We start from the raw sequence: 16,756 nt of genomic DNA on the forward strand, positions 1-16,756 counted from the left end.
TTGTCCTCTTTCATTCTTGCTACAGCTCCTTTCTCTCTCCCCATCATAGCAGGGGCTCCATCTGTGGTTATTGAAACCACTTGGTTTGGCTCTATTCCTCGCTTTGTTAACATTTCCTTAATGGCCAGGTAAATATCCTCTCCTCTTGTAGTGCTGTGAAGGGAAGTTACACCTAGCAGGTCTTCACAGAACTCTTTCTTATCATTGTTGAAGAACCTTACATAAACTAACAGCTGAGCATTGTCAGACACATCAGTGGACTCATCTACAGCCAAGCCTACACATGGTGTCTTATGAATAGCTTCTTCCAGCTGGGATAGCACATCCTGAGCTAATAATTCACTTCTCTTTGTGGCTGTTGATGCTGACATAGGTATTTGCTTTATTTTGTCATGAAGCTCTTCTTTTTGTTTACCCTCAAGTAATGTTTCTGCTACTGAACTCATGCACTCTTTGACAACACCTGCATCTGCAAAGGGCTTTTTGTGTTGACCTAAAATCCAAGCAACTCTGAGGGAACATTCATGAGCACGTTGTTGGGCGGTGAAAGAACTGGTTAAGATCCTTGTGGACTGATCATATTGGGCTCTGAGACTGCTAATTTTCTGGGACCTGAGTTCAGACTTGGGTGGGTATGATTGTTCAAAAGCTTTGTGCTTTGTCTCATAGTGGCGTTTGACATTGCCACTTTTAATCAGTGCCACGGTTTCTGAACATATGAGACACACTGGTTTGCTGCTTGCGGCCGGAAGAATGAACATATATGCGTCAGTCCATTCAGTCTTGAAAGTTCTATTTTCGGTGTCTACTTTTCTCTTTTTTGAAAGCGCCATAGTTGTTTTACCTCTTGTGACTCCCGCTCACGTCTTGTCTCACTGTATCGTTAATCGTCTCGCTTGTCATTCACCTCTCACCATGTCTTTCCTCTGTCTGTCTGTGTCTGCACTCAGCGTTGCGATCGCCTTGAATGCGCAGATGTGATTGGCTAAGTAGTGTCACGTGGGTGGCGTAACTCGCACACAATTGGTTAGTATGTTCCCTGGTCTAATACAATGTAAGGTTACTGCTTAAAATTGAATCGCCCCGTCAAAATTAAATATAATTTAATATTTTGTTAACTATAGGTCCGGGTCCATATAGGATGGCGACTGGGTCCGGACTCGGACCCCGGTCCGCCTGTTAGTGACCCCTGATTTAGAGCCTGTACCAACATCTTCCCTCTGTCAGCCTCCTGCATCCTCCTCTCCGTCTCTGCTTCCTCCTGCATCCTCCTCTTCATCTCTGCTTTCTCCTGTATCCTCCTCTCCATCTCTGCTTCCTCCTGCATCCTCCTCTTCATCTCTGCTTCCTCCTGCATCCTCCTCTTCATCTCTGCTTCCTCCTGCATCCTCCTCTTCATCTCTGCTTTCTCCTGCATCCTCCTCTCCATCTCTGCTTCCTCCTGCATCCTCCTCTTCATCTCTGCTTCCTCCTGCATCCTCCTCTTCATCTCTGCTTCCTCCTGCATCCTCCTCTTCATCTCTGCTTTCTCCTGCATCCTCCTCTTCATCTCTGCTTCCTCCTGCATCCTCCTCTCCGTCTCTGCTTTCTCCTGCATCCTCCTCTTCCCTCTCTCAGCCTCCTGCATCCTCCTCTTCATCTCTGCTTCCTCCTGCATCCTCCTCTCCGTCTCTGCTTCCTCCTGCATCCTCCTCTTCATCTCTGCTTTCTCCTGCATCCTCCTCTTCATCTCTGCTTTCTCCTGCATCCTCCTCTCCATCTCTGCTTCCTCCTGCATCCTCCTCTCCATCTCTGCTTCCTCCTGCATCCTCCTCTCCATCTCTGCTTTCTCCTGCATCCTCCTCTTCGTCTCTGCTTCCTCCTGCATCCTCCTCTCCGTCTCTGCTTCCTCCTGCATCCTTCTCTTCGTCTCTGCTTCCTCCTCTCCGTCTCTGCTTCCTCCTGCATCCTCCTCTCCATCTCTGCTTCCTCCTGCATCTTCCTCTCCATCTCTGCTTCCTCCTGCATCTTCCTCTCTGTCCTCTCCATCTCTGCTTCCTCCTGCATCCTCCTCTTCATCTCTGCTTCCTCCTGCATCCTCCTCTTCATCTCTGCTTCCTCCTGCATCCTCCTCTTCATCTCTGCTTTCTCCTGCATCCTCCTCTTCATCTCTGCTTCCTCCTGCATCCTCCTCTCCGTCTCTGCTTTCTCCTGCATCCTCCTCTTCCCTCTCTCAGCCTCCTGCATCCTCCTCTTCATCTCTGCTTCCTCCTGCATCCTCCTCTTCGTCTCTGCTTCCTCCTGCATCCTTCTCTTCATCTCTGCTTTCTCCTGCATCCTCCTCTTCATCTCTGCTTCCTCCTGCATCCTCCTCTCCATCTCTGCTTTCTCCTGCATCCTCCTCTCCATCTCTGCTTTCTCCTGCATCCTCCTCTCCGTCTCTGCTTCCTCCTGCATCCTCCTCTCCGTCTCTACTTCCTCCTGCATCCTCCTCTCCATCTCTGCTTCCTCCTGCATCTTCCTCTCCATCTCTGCTTCCTCCTGCATCCTCCTCTTCATCTCTGCTTCCTCCTGCATCTTCCTCTCTGTCCTCTCCATCTCTGCTTCCTCCTGCATCCTCCTCTTCGTCTCTGCTTCCTCCTGCATCCTCCTCTCCATCTCCACATCCTGCATCTCCCTCAATTTCTACGGTGTACACCTCGGATGTCCCAAACAAAACAAAAGGACAAGGAAAGGTTAGATGTTATGGTACTGTAAATGTACGAAACATATGAATATATGAAGAGATAGTAGACAGGAGAGTTGTAAATGTAAGTAATTTAGCCTGCTGTTGTGCAGATTTGTTTGCGTCTTTGGACTTCCCGGATTTGAACTGTGCCTGACTGACTATCTATAAGCTTTTGTATTTGATGAATCTACACTAATTCAGCCACTGAGTCTGTATTTCGCTCCAAATAGGACATTAAATAAGAACATACCACCTGATACGACCTGGTCGTGCTGCCTTCCTGATGTTTACGTTCTTTAAAGTCCTCCTGACATCATGCTCAGAAGGAGTGATTGATGTGGAGGTGCTCCTTCCCATTCAGTAACATCTGCTTCAGTTAGTTTTGCTTGTGAGCCACAATGTAAGCAGTGTTGCTTTGCTGACATGCACTCGATGCTGGCAGTACAAGCATTGTAGTGGTTCTTATGTTTTTGTAAACTAATTGTATAATATATTGAGCCATTCAATAGTACACAAATGTTTATAAGCTCCTTTTTGTATGCAACTTGCATGTCTTTCTTAATTAATTGTTTGTTTATCATGTTTTTTAGGAAAAAGAAGAAGTTAAAGTCAAGTGGAAACCCTGCTCAACATGGTATGTAGTAACAACTTTGTTGGACGGGAACAGACATTCATATTGTTGATAAATAGTTATCACCTCAATTTGAATTCATGTATTTGGACTAAAGTAAATTGGGAGCTTTTAGCTATCGAGCTCCTCTTCTGTGAGGAGCTTGATAGCTGTCCACCTCCAAAGTCCATTATGAGTTTTGGAGGTGGACATGGTCAACACTTTTAAGAGTAGGCATAAGACTTTACTTCTTTATAGAGCTTATAGTTAGGGCTGGTTCAGCTCAGCCCTTAGTTATGCTGTAATAGGACCAGACTGCTGGGGGTTAGTGTCCCCCCCCCCTCTCTGTCTGTCTCTTTCAGGGTTATGCAGGCTCAGTATTGGTTGAAGATGCAGTCACGTCTCCTTTTACTGAAAACTCTCCCCCTCTCCCTCACCATCTGTAAACATACATGTCTCAGTAATGCAGTTCATGCATGTTACTAACTAGACTTCTTCCCTGGAGTTTCTGTGCTCTCTCATCCAGCAGGTTCCGATGGATCGTGGCTGCTGCTGTGGTCCTGCTTGACATCTACTACATATATTATTACTCTCTGACTTGATTTATATTACAATGAAGGTGTATAAAGCATGACATGAATATAGAAGATATTTCATCCTAAAAAATTGTCATATGTCACAACCTAAATTATCCTATTTTGTGTGTGCTTGTCGTTGTTTTTTGTTATGTTTTTCTCCTGACAGTGGCAAAGTGTGGGATGACACATGGGAACCTGCGCAGTTTTACACACAGTAAACCAGGCACCACAGGTCGCAGAGATCGCACAGTTCACAGTTTGTAGTTCAGCATAAAAGTTCAAAATAAAATATTTACTATACATTTCAACCAGTGTCAGTCTCTGTTTCACTCTCTAATTGTGGCTTAAGTACCTAACACATTCATGAATCTGATCGATCAATATCTTCCCTGCACTCGATATCTCATAGTTTTACATATCAGCCAACATTATTGTCTACATCCTCATAAATATAGAAGTGACTTGCTTATTATAACATATTACAAGTTAAAGTAATACTGCACTGCACGTATAGTAAGTAACACCTACTGTGTATGGGAGCCTAAAGCAAAGTTAACTGCACCAGTACCAGCTTCAGAACATATTGCATATTATGTTTCTACCTTTTTGTAATATGTCATGTTTAGATGCAGTGACAATTGCACATTTGGAGTTGTGGTCATATGTGGTTTTTATATATATATATATACACAGGGTATTAGAAAAAAATTGACATTTTTTGTTATTTTTCTTGTTTGTTTGCACATTATTATTGTGTACATATTACATATGTAACATTATTGTTAATATTATTATTAGATATCAAAGATACAATTTGATTGAGGGTTTTCCTGTCATAATTTCAATACAAATGCAATTACACACGTAAACAATAGGATCAAAATAAACTTTTAAAAAGTCTGGTGATCAAATGCTGATTTTCAAAACATTCTAGAGGAAAATAAGAGATAAAATAATCTGAACAGTAACAGTGATCTTGGATGATGATTCAATGATTCTGTTTCAATCAATAGGTTCGTATCTATGACAATAATTTGATAAGTTTAACAGGTTGGTTTAGGCCTGGCAATACTGGAAATATTCACAAACTTTTGTTTTTGAAGAATGTTTATCTTTTTTGGGATGAAGCTATCTGGCAAAATGTTGTGGATTGATTTGCCATGTTCAACCACTGTTACACCAAACTCTCTCACTTATAACATGATAAAGGCCTCTTACTCTGTGTCATGGATTTTCTGTCGTTTTGGGGACACGGGGCCAAAGTCTGAGGCAATAAGTCAGATCAAAGAAGGCAATGTTTCTAAAATGGGAGTTTACTTATGTCATTATATATATCCAGGAATATGTGCCTGAGGATAGTTGTCATGAATTCAATATTAAATCAAAGTATTCCTTAATTACCACAGCTGACACGAGTTCTCCATAGTTGCCTGCTGTCTCAGGATCTGTCTCCAAAAAGGACCAGGGAGCGCTAACATGTTATGTTCTAAACTGATGAAGAAAATGCACATTAAACATAACATAAACTTACTGAGTGAAGTAATGTCAAGAGGATTCCTTTAGCTCCTATTTGGTTGGTTCCTTGATCAGTGCAATACAGAATCATTAATCTGGTTTTATGTAGTGTCCTTAAAACATGTCAAAATGGGGCTCACTAGTCTGTGTGGCCTCCATATGCCTGTATGACCTCCCTACAACACCTGGGCATGCTCCTGATGAAGTGGCAGATGCTCTCCTGATGGATCTCCTCCCAGACTCCAGGACTAAAGCATCTGCCCACTCCTGGACATTTTGTGGTGCAGTTGGTGGATGGAGCGAGACATGATGTCCCAGATGTCCTCAATTGGATTCAGGTCTGGGGAATGGGCGGGCCAGTCCACAGCATCAATGCCTTCGTCTTGCAGGAACTGCTGACACACTCCAGCCACATGAGGTCTAGGATTGTCGTGCATTAGGAGGAAACCGGGGCCAACCGCACCAGCATATGGTCTCACAAGGGGTCTGAGGATCTCATCTCAGTACCTAATGGCAGTCAGGCTACCTCTGCCGAACACATGGAGGGCTGTGCAGCTCCCCAAAGAAATGCCACCCCACACCAAAACTGACCCACTGCCAAACTCATGCTGGAGGATGTTGCAGGCAGCAGAAGGTTCTCCACGGCGTCTCCAGACTCTGTCACAAGTGCTCAGTGTGAACCTGCCTTCATCCATGAGGAGCAAAGTTGCCAATCTTTGTGTTCTCTGGCAAATGCCAAACATCCGGCATAGTGTTGGGCTGTAAGCACAACCCCCACCTGTGGACGTCGGGCCCTCATAACACCCTCATGGAGTCAGTTTCTGACCGTTTGAGCAGACGTGCACATTTGTGGCCTGCTGGAGGTCATTTTGCACAGCTCTGGCCTTTCTTTCCTACCCCACAGTACCTTCCCTTACCATTCGTTTCCTACTCTTTTACTTCTTTGATGACGGTTGTCTTTCTAGATAAGCAATTTCATTTGCTCTGGGGCGAGTCACTGGCTCGGGTGCATTCTGGGACAGTCAGTTCACCAGTGTGCTGGCATGCTTCTTAACAAACACCACTACAGCAAACATCTCAATTGTACTTGTTGATTTCTTCGACAAAACACTGAACAAAAAAATGCACTTGTGAGTGTGCTGCCTGGTGCTTTTAAATTTTGTGATAATTTGAGCAGCCCAGAAAGCATCCCATAAATTAAATTGTGTTATCATATCTGAACATGTACACTAGTCATTAAATTAGATGGGAAAGAATGATTCAGGGTAAACAACTGCACCAAGGAAATTCCATTTTTCTTCTCAAAATGTAAAATGTCTGTTGAAAAATCACATTAAACAGAGATGTGATTAACTTTTTATTTTACCAAACATAACATCAATGATGACACAATCAGTCTTCATCAGAAGTGCTCAAATCACTCTCAGTGGCATCGTCTGGAATGTCTTCCTCCTCCTCCGAGTCCATTTCCAGGAGTGGTTGGTGGCTGAGGATTCTCTTGTACACGTCCTTTACTTTGAGCATTTCAGCTTTCAGTTCACTTCTTTCTTTCTTTTTTTAAAACCAGGCTACAGAGTCCCTTCTGTGCATCCTCCGACATGCCAACAAAGGAGGCTGTAAAAAGAACAAAACAAATAAATATGAGTAAAGCAAAAAACAAACAAACAAACAAAAAAACCCTCACCTCATAAACACAAGGAATTAGGATCCTGTCATTAAACTTTTTTTTTTAAAGGGAGAAGGCAGTGTTAGCTAGCAATCTAGATATAGGTAAAAGATCTAGTAATACTTTAGCATCTGCTCTTATTTTCAATCGATTCATCAAAAAATTAATAAATAAAAGATGTGCTTACAGTCTGAGGAGATTGTCCCCAACACCACAGATCACATTCGCAACACTTTCCAGTGATGCCGCATCTCCCTGCAAAGGATCATCTCCTCCTCTTTCAGGCGCCTCACAGCCATCACCTTCTCAAAGACCTTTCTCTTTGTCCGGAGGTCAGCAGCAGCTACGGTTTAACAATATCAGATGGGAAAACATAGTAGCATATTATGATTCAAGAACAAAACATTCAACTACTGCTCAGATACTGGGAGTTTGTTTAAAAAGGATATTTAGAAATCAAGAGCTTACGTTCACTTGTGCTCTGCCAGGGCCAAATGTCGGTCTGCATGAGGGCATCACTGGATACGATTTGCTTTGTTGGTTCAGCGAGCTTGTTGTAGTCATCAGCAGCAGCCGCCGCCAAGCGTTTCTTCTCAACTAAGATGACCTTGCGAATTCTGTGTCGCCTCTTGTTGCCATCTGTAAATAATCATAAAAAATTCACACCTTCACATAATGTATATAGTTACATTTTAATCTACACTCATCAATTTGTTTGCTAGAACAAATCACATCCAGCTCAAACAAACCTGGAGCTGATTTTATTCTGTTTACAAAGTAGCTGTACAAACTAAGTATCAAACGGTCCATTTCAAAGAAACTGGGACGTACCATTTTGTCTGTAAAGACTTTGTGTTCGCACTCTGATGATGACGACAAGCTCCTCTATTCGTGCCTGCAACGCTCCAAGGCTGCCATCAGTTTGATCACTTTCTAAGTGAGAGGAATATTAATCAGAATACAGGATGAGTAACAGTCACCAAACTACAGTGGACTCTGTAATCACTGACTTGATGACATTCATTATAAGACATCTGTAGCCTTCATGTGCTGCATTATCATTAGATAACAAGTATGTTGGTGTTCAGATTTATAAAACCAACTAGTACAACATCATTTCAACCCAGGTTCTATCCAATTTGATGAAACGCAACAACTCTACCATAAATTCTGCTTTTACAAGGCTTATTTTTCATTGTTTGTTGACACTGTCAGAAAGATCTTAATTCTACCTTAAGTTCTTTAATGAGGCCATGGTGGGTCCTATTGTTATACATGAGTGCATTATATTGAGACTCACCTTCAGCCCATTTCTACACATCGGCCACCCATTGCTGCAGTGTGTCGTCATCCACACCCAGCTCATTTTTGGTCGCATTCAGGCTCTCCACTTGTTCTCTAAGGATCTTATGATCTAAGAATACATTAATAAATGTCATTCATATTGACATTAAAAGAGTACTGGTGTTTTTCCCCCATTACCACACACATTAAAATGGTTTTTGAAAAAAAAAAAAATCACCTTTAGATATCTCTGGCTCAAAGTGCGGCCCAGTTGTTCCACTTCCACATAACCGGGTTTAATATAAATATCAGTGTCATGCATAATTCGGTAATTCTGGTCAATTTATTTTAGATGTGTTTTTTATATAATAATAGTAATAATAATAATAATAATAATAATAATAATAATAATAATAATAATGTGGGTTTATTTATTTACTTTTAGAAAAGACACTTCCGGTCTCACACGATATGCGCGCCAATAGTAAGCGTCTCCACCTGATGACGTAACAACGTCATAATGTTTTGATTATAGGCGCGGTCGCAGCAACGGGCTCCTTTTTACGATGGAAACCGACGAGAGTGCCGTGTTGATGATCATGTACGAGGATGAGTCGGTAGATATCCGGTATAGGAACGGAGCGCGGTTACAGCTGTCGCCGTGCGGTTCTGAATTCCTGCTGGTGAAAGCCTCAGACTCCCGCCGACATCCACTGCAGCCCGCTGAGAAAGTCCGACAGAGGACCAGGTTCACCATCAGCACATACAAGGTATCGGCACTACGTATGAGGTTTTCTATAAAAATAACTGTATTGCTTTTGTGCCTCTCGTGTTGCCTTCATCTGACTTTCTTCAACGTGATTACGTCACTTGTTTTTATTACAGAAGCTGATGTTGGCTGCACTGGCATTTAGAAATAAGTATGCCCGTCAACCATATCTGCCACATGAACTTATCTCTGCTGAGAACAAAAAGGTATAAAGAACTGGTTGCTAGTCACTGTGTTACTCCCTTAGACTATGGGCAGTGTAATTACTCTCTCTTTGTATGTTCTGCACTTCCTCATACAGCCTTTTTTCAGCATTGATTCAGCTGTACATTGGCCAGAGGTGTCAGCCTCTCTGGCTGAATTCGGACTTGGAGGCGAGACCATCGTCAGGTCAGAGGAGGGACATGCAGTGTTGGTGCTGTCATCCTCCGGTGAAGAATTCACAGTGGAGTTCATGTGCAGCCTCAGTTCTGCTCGTAATCAGCACCGCAGTGTGCAGCGAGTGAGCAGAGATGATAGCTACGGCAGACAAGAGCAAGCGAGCAGTCCAATACCCGATAATACCAGTGATCACACCGAAGTGGTCCGGCACGGAAGAAGAAACATGAGGACAATGCTGACCAGACCGAGGTCTTGTTCTCCTCAGATGATCAGCGATGGGCACCAAAAGGTAGTACTTCCTTCTAATAATAATAATGCCAATGTATCTAAAGTCTGATAGGATGATTGATTTTTCTTCTCTTTCCAGCCTGAACAGGTGTACCAGTCCACCACAGTGGTCCAGCATCATTCATGCTGTGCAGTTGCTCCCAAATGGGCCTACCCTCTTTCCGTGGCTCGCCATCACTGGGGAGCTCGTTTCTCTAAAGCTAAAGATGTAGCGGATAGAGGAGCTAGCAGTTCGAACCAATCAGACAAGACAATAAACAAATTGGACATATCCTGTGAAGACAGAAGGTCCCGTGTTCCTCAGGCGCTGCCTCTCACGTGTCCAACGCCTCATCGGCACAGGTTTGTAGATTTAAAAACAAGCATTTTGTAAACCATTTCAATATTGTTCAGTGGCTGATTTAAGCTTCCGTACTTGTGTATTTAAGGTGGAAGGTTAAAGATCCCCTGGCCAAAGAAGAACACACAGACCTTCCGACTGAGATGGTAAAGGTAGTGTGGTGTCAGGGAGTCACTTACAGGTAACTGTGCAGGTCTTCAGGGCATAAATTACGGTGGCCCTGAAAGGTCAAACGCACTGCAAGTTAAGAAGACTTAACTAACTAACTTAACTTTTGTAGAATGTTTATTTTCATTGGTGTTTTCTTAAGTGGCAATGTGTTTGATCTCTTAAGGCCACTGTTAAAAAAAAAAGCTCTGAATGATGGTTGATGTTAGACTGGATTAACCAGAGAGAAACTCTGTTGTTATTGTGTTTGACAGCTTATGGGCCATTCTAATGTCACTAATATTTATGTTGTTAGCTCAGAATCTTTGCTCTGAGCACTAATCCTCGCAAACCTAACTAGCGTCTGGTCTACAGCTGAGTGTGTGAGGCTCCAATGGTATAAATAGATCACTTTGACATCACTTTTCATATCATGTGATGTAGAGCAGGGCGATATGATCAAAAATATTTATCAAGATATACATTTGAAAATTTGCGATTACGATATAACTGACACTAACAATGGATTGTATTTATATAGCGCTTTTCTAGGCACCCAAAGCGCTTTACAATTCCACTATTCATTCACGCTCACACACTGGTGCAGGCAAAGCACAGTTGTTATATATAAATTTAACAGTCGAAATGCAAATTCCTTGCTGACAGTTTAACCAAAAGGCATTTCCAGTGGAAATTGGTTGACATATCCTCAGCATAACCATGTGTAATATCCACAAAACTTAAAAAGAGGTTATACACTCAATACCGTAATATTATGTTGAAGCACAGTACTTATCACCCCGTGAGGCTCCTGCCTACGGTAGCGGTAATGCTCCGACAATCCATCAAGCGGTGCAGGTTTGTAGCTTAGCAAAGTGAAATATTTGACAGATTTTCGAGCGCTGTGTACCACATAAAATCATTTCAAGGTCAGTAAACACAACCAGAATTCATACATAAGGCACACGGGATGATAAGGGACACTGTTGATTTTTAGAAAAATCAAAGGATTGATTTCAAGTGTGCCGTATTTTCCAAAATAAACACGGTAATAACGACGGCCCGCTAGCATGCTCTACCAAAAATAGTGCTTTATTGTGTATCTGAGGGATGAAAGCTTAACCAGTTCCACACCACTGAAGTTGCAGCAGCCAATTCTGGTTCATCTGTTTCATTCAACGATCCGCTTTCGCCCTTCTTATTCTCCGTTGCCGCCATGCTTTTTCTGCCATGTGCGTATGAAAACAAAGGCACTGCGCATGCGCGTTTTACCCATATTCTATCGCGATATTTCATTTTCTTATCGTTGCCCAACATTATACCGGTATGTGGAATACACCAGGCACAGACACACGCACACACAGGTAGGTACAGCCAACTTCCACATTTATTCAAGTGTTCTTGTTTTGACAGCTGACTCAGTCACACAGTCTGACAGCTCACGAGCCCAGCTGATCTCTCCTCTGGCCGCTCCTCCTCGTCTCACTATAAACACAGCGGAGGGAGACCATCATCAGTCCATAAACAACATCAGCTGTTCTTACCGGCCTCGCAGTGCCGCCCTGTTGAGCCTTCCGCTCCACTCCTCCCCTGCAGCTGCGCCCGGGGCCACGCCTCCGCCACACGGTATTACCGTGAACGGTACGATATGGCCCAGCCCTAATGTGATGTTACCTAGATAATACCAAAACATCTTCTGTACTATAGTAGGTTTGGTATAGTAGGCTTTTAAGCATTTAGCACCAAATCTGAAGTGAAGGAGAGGTAATTTGTTAATCAAAATGTCGACTTGAGGGCAACAGGTCAAAAAAATCCAAGATAAGAGCTCTCTTTAGTTTTTCTTTTTTCTTTTTTTTGAGTGGTATCTTGTTTTTGCAATCTCTTCCAGGAGAGTGACGAACATTTATTATTTATTTCACAACTTTAAGGTGCTGTGGGCGATCGTGGCTCAAGAGTTGGGTGTTCGTCTTATCAGTCTTGGTCGTTGTGTCTTTGGGCAAGACACTTCACCTACCGCCTACTGGTGTTGGCCAGAGGGGCCGATGGCACAATATGGCAGCCTCACCTCTGTCAGTCTGCCCCAGGGCAGCTGTGGCTACAACTGTAGCTGCCTTCACCAGTGTATGAATGTGAGAGTGAACGAATAGTGGAATTGTACAGCGCTTTGAGGGTCCCCAAAAAGCGCTATATAAATGCAATCCATTATTATTATTATTATTATTATTATTATTATTATTATTATTATTATTATTATTATTATTTCAGGGATAGCTCAGTAGGTAAAGTGGTCGCCCCATGATCGGAAGGTCGGCGGTTCGAATCCACTTAACGGCTACCCTGAGGTACCCCTGAGCAAGGTACCGTCCCTACACACTGCTCCCCGGGCGCCTGCTTAGTGGGCTGCCCACTGCTTCACAGAGTGAATGGGTCAAATGCAGAGAAAAACAAGTAATTTCCCCATGGGGATCAATAAAGTATCTATTATTATTATTATTATTATTAAAGGCTTGAAGATTCACTTTGAAAATACCAGAAAAGTGCTTGAATGTATTTATTTATTAAAAATAGTCCTGACAACTTATAGCTGTCATTTTTCAAGTCTTCTGTGCCTCATCAGTTGCCTGAAAGCAAAACAATAAATCAGAGCAGAAGCATCCTTCCTGTTGATTCAGTCTAACACCAAAGGTTCTCTGATATCTTCAATTTTCATACTCATGATAAAAAAAATCATTGTTGTACAGTATAGAGTGTGGGAGATGGTCCATAAATCTACACCAGAATAGTGTGTTTACCTTCATGTCTGCTGTGTAGGATACTGAGTGGATCTGTCTCAGCTGTTGAGGTTTCCCCAGGGGATGGATCAGTCATCCGCTCTAACCGCAACCTTAACTCTTATTTTACGCATCACAAAACTGAACTCCAGTCAGGGCGGGTAAACTTTAAATTTTATAATAAGAGATTAACCAATACATTTAAAAAACATCTTACAAATTTAGCCCATCTTTACCACAGGTCAAAGAGGTAACCTACCATTTAAACAACCTTCCACCTGATGTGCTTGGACAGGCCTACTCTGTTTGCTCTATTGTGAGTCGTGCAAGCAGGTAAGCTGCCCCCTCTTCATCGCAGTCTGGTGAGTTAAAGGACTTTTAATTTTTTCCGGTCTTCACCCATCGCATAACTGTTTTACAGGATCCTGGCTTGCTACAACCAGGCCTTGAAGTCATTGAAGTGTCCAGCCTTACCCAGCTGCTTGCAAGAGCTCGAAGTAGTAGTACCTCCTGTTACACCTGTGGATACCTACGCTTACACCATTTAAGCTTGTGCACTGCCAGTTACTGAATCTCTTTCTGTTTGCAGGATGGATATTTTTGTAAACCAGCAGCGTTTGAAGAAATGGTGTCCATTTCTGTGCCTGCTGAGCAACGCATGAGTGTGACAGAGGAAGCAGGCAGTTTGTAAGTTGTGTTTTTCTGGTCACTCTGTTGATATTTTGTTATAAAATTAAAGGTGTTAACAGTTTGTGTGTACTGTTCATTTGACCTCCTGTTCATTTTAGATCAGAGCTCGTTGCTGCAGAGCTTGAGAAGATAAAGCGATTCACCTGTATCCTTCAGTGCTAAGATCAAGATACAACGGGATGCTGACATGAACATTGATGTCTGTATTGAGGGTTTCTCTGTGTGCTCTTTAACATCCTTTGCCCAGTTCTGCTGGAGAACAGTCACGTGCTGAGAAGTGGAAAAGCACATGCAGATGAGGAGGAAAGACCTGCAGACGTCACTTGTGAGCCATTAAATGACAACTATGTTGCTGAAGCTCTTCAAAGGACATCCAAAGCAATTCAGGATATTGACGCTCTCGTATCTGCTGCCACACTAACTTAAAACAATCCTTATGTTTAAGCAGGAAGCCATATTTGTGTGTTTGTCTCAATAAAAAAATATAATAAAACTGTATGGAATTATACTTAAAGTATGTATTACTATGTAATGGGGTTGCATAGACTTTTAATATTTTAGTCTACTTAACAACCCCAAAAAAGTTGGGACACAATTTATTCATAATGGAACATAATCGAATGTTTCAATTAAGACATTGTAACATTTTAAGGGGGGGAAAGTTTTATTTTGAATTTGATGGCACCAAAACATCTTATAACCACTGCGTAGCATCCTTTGTTCTCTTAACCACAGCCCATAACCATCTGGGAAGTGAGGAGACCCATTGATGGACTTTTGGGTGAGGAATGGTTTACCATTGATGTTTGATAGGGGATTTGAGCAGTTCAGCAGTCCAGGGTGTTCATTGTTGTATTTTTGATTTCATGTTGCGCCAAATGTTTTCAGCTAGTGGAAGGTTTGGAATGCAGCCAGGCCACTTCAGCACCCAGACTCTTTCACTATGAATCCTTGCTGTTTTAACAGATGCTGGATGCAATTTGTTTGTAGTTCTCATCTTCAAACATTAACATTGGCAAATAGTTTATGCTGGCTCTCCTGACTGGGGTTTTCAGCTCAATGTCCCGGATTGCGTTCTATCATCAGGAGGGCATTAGATCACAGTAGGGAGGAAAATCAGAGCTCCAGCAGATCCAATATAATAAATTTCAAAAGGAATCTATTTTGGGGTTTAGTGTAGGGATCAGACTTTCAAAATAAAGCATATTCAGATTGCTCTGACGAGACAGCTCTGTAGTGCTTCTCCTGTCAAAGCAGTGCAGAATAATCAGCATTTCTATAGGTGCTATGACCTGAAGTTGGACTGAAAATCTGTACAACTCAATGGAGACCGCACAGTCCTCTGTGATGCTCCAGTGCTGCACATCACCTAATCAGACAGAGGTCCATCCAGTCCCAGGCACTGCAGTCTCTCTGTCAGGTAGTCAGTAATCCAAAACATTGTTTTAAGTTCAAGGAACTGAACTTCTTTAAATGACCAAACTGATAGATGCAGTAATAGTAAGCATCTGAATCTTCTTTGCAGTTCATTTAATGTCAGGGGGTGAATAGCTTTCAATCTATTTTCCAGATCTGTGTTCCCTTGTAACCATAATCTTTGGTTGCATTAAACTACGAACTTGGTGAACTATGCAGCACATTTTGTTTACATTGTAATCAACCGGCAGAGATTGGTTTCCCAGTCTCTGTTATCATCCAGTGGAGACAGCAGCTGCCATTGCCCCAGTGAGTCAAAACAACTAAATAGTTTATGGCTGAAGATTTTTTATTTTTTTTGAGCGAGTGACTATTGACACATTTTAAATCCCTGATTTGCCAATCATGTACACTAGCAGAATGATCTACCTAATACACTCAGTAAGCTCATAGATTATGGGGAAGATTAATATAAAATCTCTCATTACAACCCATGAGGATTTAAAAGAAGAGAAAGAATCACAGAGCCATCGCCTACTGTATAACTTTGTATCTATGATGATTCCAGTTCACTAGCTGATGCGCTCAGAGCAAAAGTAAATTATAAAGTTGCCTATCATATCTCTTTCTCATGTGACTTTACACGTTCTCTATTTTCAGTGACTTAATCAGCTGTTTCTATTTCCTTTAGGCTGTTTGTTAATAAAAATGTATTCATATTAATTTTAAAATAGGAATACATTAATGTTATTGATGTTAATGTAAATATAATAGGCCTGCTATAAGCTACTGCCATACCGTTAACTTTTTTTTCTGATTAGCTCACTAATTATAGATAGATAGATAGATAGATAGATAGATAGATAGATAGATAGATAGATAGATAGATAGATAGATAGATAGATAGATAGATAGATAGGTTATACAATACTTCTGTCCTTTGGATGTTTCAGATTGGGCCATTAAATTGAGTAGAGCTCAGAATGTGTGTGTAGAGTCATTGCTTTTAGAGAGTAAGAGAAAAAGTCACCTTCTTTCATGCATTCAATTGTTAGTTGAAATTAATTTGCAAACAGACAAAATACGCCTGTACTCAGAGAGTGTCTATTTATTTCAAATGGTGAAGCCACATTTCGGTCCACTCCCAGATTGACAAAGTGTTCATTGTTATGTATGGGTGACACCAAGTGTGCAAGACGGTTATTGCAGATATTAAGACCTGAAAAGCTGAACATTGTAGTCATTCATTGTTATTATTATTATTCTTTTCTCACACCTGTTTTGCCTTTAGTAAAACGGCGGAAAAACTAACTAACAAGAAGTTGTGCTGCAATATGATATTTTACTTTTGATATTACTTACTTTTGATATATACAAAAAATTTATGAATAATAATAACTGCATAATAATAACTTGCACATTAGATCATTAAATTATATTTAAAAACCAGAATAAACTACTTTAAATGTTTATTGACAGATTTTACGTGTGAAAAATAGCGAAGTAATCAGTTATAACTATGAAATGTGAAAGGTCGAGCTGGAGCCACTCATAGACATGAATTATTGAAAGTTTTTTTTTCAATCAAAACCAA

The 16,756-nt window shown here is 41.7% G+C and overlaps 1 protein-coding gene and 1 long non-coding RNA gene across 3 annotated transcripts; one reads left to right on the forward strand and one right to left on the reverse strand.

The window, feature by feature from the left end:
- Positions 1-6,760: 6,760 nt before the first annotated feature.
- Positions 6,761-7,643, reverse strand: LOC146696669 (uncharacterized). Its single transcript, XR_014923109.1, has 3 exons — positions 7,545-7,643; positions 7,264-7,419; positions 6,761-7,024 (listed from the first exon to the last, which is right to left on the reverse strand). It is a non-coding gene; the product is annotated as an uncharacterized LOC146696669 (long non-coding RNA).
- A 1,197-nt stretch (positions 7,644-8,840) lies between these two features.
- On the forward strand, positions 8,841-16,001 carry lg12h5orf34 (linkage group 12 C5orf34 homolog). 2 transcript variants are annotated; one of them, XM_085474902.1, is made up of 11 exons: positions 8,841-9,130; positions 9,246-9,335; positions 9,431-9,799; positions 9,878-10,140; positions 10,227-10,319; positions 13,097-13,217; positions 13,298-13,389; positions 13,478-13,556; positions 13,646-13,743; positions 13,845-13,891; positions 13,994-16,001. In XM_085474902.1, exons 1-11 carry the CDS (start codon positions 8,927-8,929, stop codon positions 14,170-14,172), a joined length of 1,635 nt encoding a protein of 544 aa, XP_085331028.1. In that variant the 5' UTR covers positions 8,841-8,926; the 3' UTR covers positions 14,173-16,001. The 2 variants fall into 2 exon arrangements, with proteins under 2 accessions (XP_085331028.1, XP_085331029.1); XM_085474903.1 differs by having other exon boundaries at positions 8,842-9,130; positions 13,478-13,553; positions 13,994-16,000.
- The last annotated feature ends 755 nt before the right edge of the window (positions 16,002-16,756 follow it).

The sequence above is a fragment of the Copadichromis virginalis genome, linkage group LG12 (assembly GCF_057382275.1).
Source record: "Copadichromis virginalis isolate Kocher_CV1m ecotype Utaka linkage group LG12, C_Virginalis_male_GT1.1, whole genome shotgun sequence".
NCBI lineage: Eukaryota > Metazoa > Chordata > Actinopteri > Cichliformes > Cichlidae > Copadichromis > Copadichromis virginalis.

Coding starts and splice junctions, on each gene's coding strand:
- lg12h5orf34 (XM_085474902.1), top strand. CDS start 8,927: ATGGAAACCGACGAGAGTGCCGTGTTGATGATCATGTACGAGGATGAG. Junction 10,320..13,096: donor TGTCAGGGAGTCACTTACAG/GTAACTGTGCAG, acceptor TCTGCTGTGTAG/GATACTGAGTGGATCTGTCT. Junction 13,557..13,645: donor GCTTGCAAGAGCTCGAAGTA/GTAGTACCTCCT, acceptor TTCTGTTTGCAG/GATGGATATTTTTGTAAACC.